The sequence below is a fragment of the Asterias amurensis genome, chromosome 14 (genome assembly GCF_032118995.1).
Source record: "Asterias amurensis chromosome 14, ASM3211899v1".
Lineage (NCBI taxonomy): Eukaryota > Metazoa > Echinodermata > Asteroidea > Forcipulatida > Asteriidae > Asterias > Asterias amurensis.
In genome coordinates, this window is record NC_092661.1 from 14871960 (window position 1) to 14877959 (window position 6000).

At 42.4% G+C, this 6000-nt stretch overlaps 1 protein-coding gene across 1 annotated transcript; it reads left to right on the plus strand.

The window, feature by feature from the left end:
• Nucleotides 1–1935: 1935 nt before the first annotated feature.
• Nucleotides 1936–5754, plus strand: LOC139947182 (uncharacterized). Its single transcript, XM_071945047.1, has one exon. It carries the CDS (start codon nucleotides 1936–1938, stop codon nucleotides 4588–4590), a length of 2655 nt encoding a protein of 884 aa, XP_071801148.1. The 3' UTR covers nucleotides 4591–5754.
• The last annotated feature ends 246 nt before the right edge of the window (nucleotides 5755–6000 follow it).

Sequence of the window (6000 nt, forward strand, 5' to 3'; positions counted from 1 at the left end):
AACCTACACAAAAAACACCACTTGATGACTTTATTTTGAAGGGAGAAAAAGTACAGCAGCATTTTGGCAAGAAGGCAGGCCATGCTTGCTAAATGACATTTTATACGGCTGTTTGAGTATGCAAACACTCTCCATGCGAATATACTTTCTAAACAGCCGTTGCACTGTGCACGTTCACTTTGTTGGCAAAGTTTTTTTATCGGTGTACAGTCTTTACGCAAAGTCTTTAATTACAAACAAAAACATTTTTAATAATTAGTTTTAGTATTCTAGTCGCTTTGAGCCCTACCAAACAAGTGTGACTGGCTCAATGGGCTACAGAAGTATTGTGCCTTGAGACTAGAATCAGAAATAAAAGAAATGAACACTAAACAAAGAGTCTGACTTTATATCTAAGTAACCCGATATGTCAGCACATGGTCTAAACATTGATTTCCCTAATTTTATATGTATATATCTGAAAGTTAAAATTATTCCTTTCGTTCAAAGCGCTCATGCCTTGTGGAACTCATTGCCTCTCTGTCGTTTGGCACCTATCTCTAATATTCAACGCAGCACTCAACAGTTTTCTTCTTGATTCAACCCATACAACTCAAAGTTTTTAACTGTTTATATTATAATATTTTCCTTTTTTCCCCTGTGTACTAGCCTTTTATAAATGTTTTTATCGGCCGACTGAACTTTTAGGTTATAGGAAACGTTGTCTTCCTCAATCTTGCCTTCTCCATATCTTTTATATCTCTATTGTGTTTAATTTTACAGGCAGTGGACTCTATTGGTAATTACACAAAATAATTATTAGCATAAAACCTTACTTTGTAAGGAGTAATGGGGAGAGGTTGGTGGTAAAAAACATTGTGAGAAACAGCTCCCTCTGAAGTAGAGTAGTTTTCGAGAAAGAAGTAATTTTCCACGAATTTGATTTTGAGACCTCAAGTTTAGAATTTGAGGTCTCGAAATCAAGCATCTGAAAGCACACGACTTCGCGTGACAAGGGTGATTTTTTCTTTCATAGTTATCTCGCAACTCCGACGACCAATCGAGCTCAAATTTTCACAGGTTTGTTATTTTATGCATATGTTGAGATACGGCAAGTAAGAAGACTGGTCTTTGACAATTACCAATAGTGTCCACTGGCTTTAACAGTTTTCTTCTTGATTCAGCCCGTACAACTCAAAGTTTTTAACTGTTTATATTTTAATATTTTCCCTTTTCCCCCGTGTACCAGCCTTTTATAAATGTTTTTATCGGCCGACTGAACCTTTAGGTTATAGGAAACGTTGTCTTCCTCAATCTTGCCTTCTCCATCATCTTTTTTTATCTCTATTTTGTTTAATTTTAACGAACTTGTGGAGAGAAGAAAAAGAAATTGAACAAGCTGGGCCGCGTCCAACAATGTCACGTGAAACCATCCGCATTTGTTTGGAACCAAATCAACTCAGAACAAGCTGCAAAACTTCCCCTATGAGGAAAAGCCTAAACAATTTTTAATGTTTTTCCCGGATTGCGAACTGGCAGTTTATTATTTCTGGCTTGGAATTCAAGTTGCCAAGACATTGAGCAGGAAACATCGAACGATATTTGGTACCCAAACCAACATCTGTTAGCAGAAGCCGGATACAAAACAAAAATCCAAAAATCCAGCCCTTTTTGAATACACGACCTTGGCTCCATATATGGGTCAGGAGCTTGGCCCCGCGGTTGTTTTTGACAATAATATTATGCATACGTGCCCATAAGGGCTTCAGACGAGAGAACGGAGCCCGAAGCCGAATCCAAAGCCGAAGCCGAGAATGTTTATTATTTATTCACATATAAACCCAGCACAACATTCAAGAAGAGACACTCCACTTTTTAAACTCCCTAACAGACTTAATAAACTACGGCCAGAGTTGGTCTTTTCTACTGGACTGTTCTTGACTCCACACCAAAAAAATGGCGTTGTGTTGGTGTGCTCTTGTCATTACATTCGCCGTGTTTTTGCCGTTTTTGACAGCAGCTGGTTTTATCGACACACCCGGTAATGTGACTGTTCATGTCGGTGAAACTGCCATTCTGCAATGCTCGGTGGATCCTAACAACTTTCAAAAAGTAATGATAATGTATTGGTACAAGTCAACTATACACATCGGTTTGTATGTTACGATTGGCGAGTCTGTTCGGGAGGAAGGAATCGATGCAGAAAGATACTCTCTGGACACCAGTAACGTCGGTGGTGTCTTTACATATAACCTAAGGATTACCAATGCAGAAGTAGCTGACTCTGGCCAGTACCAGTGTAGGGCTACTGACCCAGACGGGACAAGGCGCACGGAACCCGGCATTCTCACTGTGGTGCAAGAAACTAACAACGAAACTATGAGTTGCAGTATCTACCCCGAGGCCCCAACTCTCGGACAGACCGTCACCTTCTCTTGCATCGCGCCAAGAGGCATCTCCCCTGACATGCTGACGTGGTGGATGGACGGTACGGTTCAGATCCAACCAGAGGCCAACCTGACCAATGGACACGGCATCTCGTTTGTCAAGACTCTTACCGAAGCGGACAACTTTGCTGAGTTCACCTGCCTAGTTGGGTCATCATTTTCAACAACACGGAACGGCATGAACTGCAGCGTGACACCTCTTGCTGTTCCCATACGGGCCGAAGTCACCCCGAGCGTCCTGAACGCCGTCATTGATGGCAATGCGACGTTCCGATGCCGTGGAACGGCCATCCCATCGGTACAGAGGTATCGATGGCTGTATGGATTAGGAGATAGTACCATCAAGATATCTGAGAGTAATGGAAGGTTCTCTGTTGTGAATAACGAAGACTCGTCTACTTTTACCATCACGAGACTAACTGCAGAGGACAACAGAATGATGGTGCGTTGCGTCGTTCAGAATGCGATAACAACGACTTTTGACTTAGCGGAACTACATGTATCGACGACGCGAATGGAGTTCACAAGTCAACAGAAAACATCCCCAGTAGCACAGACCCTTGAAGTCTCTTCACTAAGTACTACGATCGCCACGGAAACCAAGACAGAACATACTAGTGGGACTTTTATATCGGCGGAACTACACTTATCAACAACCCAAATCCCGACTCAACAGCCAACAACCCCGGCAGCAAAGACTGATGGGGTCTCTTTACTCAGTACTACGATCGCCAGAAACCAAGAGAGAACATCAGGGACTAGTGGGACTTTTAGATCGGCGCAACTACACGTGTCAACTACTCAAATCCCGACTCAACAGCCAACAACCCCTGCAGCAAAGACTGATGAGGTCTCCTCACTGAGTACTACGATCGCCAGAAACCAAGACAGAACATCAGGGACTAGTGGGACTTTTAGATCGGCGGAACTACACTTATCAACAACCATCCTGTCAACAACCCAAATCCCAACTCAACAGCCAACAACCCTGGCAGCAAAGACTGATGAGGTCTCTTCACTGAGTACTACGATCGCCAGAAACCAAGACAGCACGTCGGTGACTAGTGGGACTTTTAGCTCGGCGGAACTACACTTATCAACAACCCAAATCCCGACTCAACAGCCAACAACCCCGGCAGCAAAGACTGATGAAGTCTCTTCACTCAATACTACGATCGCCAGAAACCAAGACAGAACATCAGGGACTACGGGCACGGGTTTTATCGACACACCCGGCAATGTGACTGTTCATGTCGGTGAAACTGCCATTCTGCAATGCTCGGTGGATACTAACAACTTTCAAAAGTTTATGATAATGTTTTGGTACAAGTCAACGATACACGACGGTTTTTATGTTGCGATTGGCGAGTCTGTTCGGGCGAAAGGAATCGGTGCAGAAAAATACTCTCTGGACACCAGTAACGTCGGTGGTGTCTTTACATATAACCTAAGGATTACCAATGCAGAAGTCGCTGACTCTGGCCAGTACCAATGTAGGGCTACTGAACGAGACGGGACAAGGCGCACGGAACCCGGCAGTCTCACTGTGGTGCAAGAAACTAACAACGAAACTATGAGTTGCAGTATCTACCCCGAGACCCCAACTCTCGGGCAGACCATCACCTTCTCTTGCATCGCTCCAAGAGACATCTCCCCTGACATGCTGACGTGGACGGACGGTACGTTTCAGATTATCCAACCAGAGGCCAACCTGACCAATGAACACGGCATCTCGTTTGTCAAGACTCTTGCCGAAGCGGACAACTTTGCTGAGTTTACCTGCCTAGTTGGGTCATCATTTTCAACAACACGGAACGGCATGAACTGCAGCGTGACACCTCTTGCTGTGCCCATACGGGCCGTAGTCACCCCGAGCGTCCTGAACGCCGTCATTGCGGGCAATGCGACGTTCCGATGCCGTGGAACGGCCATCCCATCGGTGCAGAGGTATCGATGGCTGTACGGATCGGGAGATAGTACCATCAAGATATCTAAGAGTAAGGGAAGGTTCTCTGTTGTGAATAACGGAGACTCATCTACTTTTACCATCACGAGGCTAACTGCAGAGGACAACAACATGATGGTGCGTTGCGTCGTTCAGAACGCGATAACAAAGACTTTTGACTTGGCAGAACTACGTATCAACTACTCCAGCGGATCGTAATTAACTGCACTACCACGGAGTCATTTCTTGGATTGGTCTCAACGTTTCGTCTAGCTTGCTATTAGCCATCATGAGATAGTTTATTAATACGTTATAAGGAAGTCTTGAGAAATTTAGCTTACAATGTGTTAAAAGGAATATCACCTTTTCATAAAGTATGCTTAATTTTACATTGTATACAGTGATTGGAAACTGTGTGGCATGTTTCTTATCGTGCCTTCTCCTTTTAAACTTGTCAATCTAGTTTCTGTTGGATTCGGGTTCTTTAGTGTGTATATCTATTAGAACTGCAAAGGTCGTGGGTTCATAAAAATTGTAATGGATTTTAAGAAATGGTCAGTTTGACTTTTTCCTTCTCATTTTGGCACAGTTTCCGGGCCACATTGACACAGAAATGGTTCAGGCCACCAAATGACCCTGAATTCGCAATGGTTTTATTGTTGATACTCATTGGAACAAGCAACAGTATAAAACATTGTGAGAAACGGCTCCCTCTGAAGTCACGTAGTTTTTGCGAAAGAAGTAATTTTCCTCGAATTTGATTTCGAGACCGCAAATTTAGAATTTGAGGTCTCGAAATCAAATATCAGAAAGCACACAACTTCGTGTGACAAGGGTGATTTTTCTTTCAATATTATCTCGCAAATTCGATGACCGATTGAGCTCAAATTTTCACAGGTTTGTTATTTCATGCATATGATGAGATACACCAAGTGAGAAGACTGGTCTTTGACAATTACCAACAGTGTCCAGTGTCTTTAAATAACAAACGGAAGTTTGTGAGATCAAATTCCCTTTTTCTTGACGCGTTTCTCATAACAAAGTATATGACGTGTTTAGTCTCTACTTCAAGGGAAAATTGGTGGCTTAAATACGGAATGTATACAAACTGCAACTTCAATACAACTTCATTAGTCTGACAGGATCGATTTGGCAATTGGTGGCTTAATTACGGAATGTAAACAAACTGCAACTTCAATACAACTTCATTAGTCTGACAGGATCGATTTGGCATAAAACTTGGGATATTAATGGTTTATTTATTTATTTCATCAATTTTGATTAAAAATTGACACTTGCAGTAAAAATACCAAACTATTCTCGTATGCACTAAATGTAGTTAATACGACAAAAGTCAGACAAATTAATATAAAAAATGCAACCCACCCCCCCCCCCCAAATAAAGGGCAAATGGCCAAGGAGTACACACAAAGACAAGCTTATCACAGTACTAACTTTGTGCATTGTGCATTGTTTTGTTACCACAATGATTTGTGAAGGAAACACAGTTTCAATTAATACTGACAACATCAATTAATATAAAATACAAACAGACATCTTTAATATAATACAGCTTGACATGAAAACCTCCCTCGATGACGAGTTTGCAGGTTGGGTTAATACAATTAT

Excerpts from the sequence above, each read along its gene's own strand:
- LOC139947182 (XM_071945047.1), top strand. The coding sequence starts at position 1,936 with ATGGCGTTGTGTTGGTGTGCTCTTGTCATTACATTCGCCGTGTTTTTG.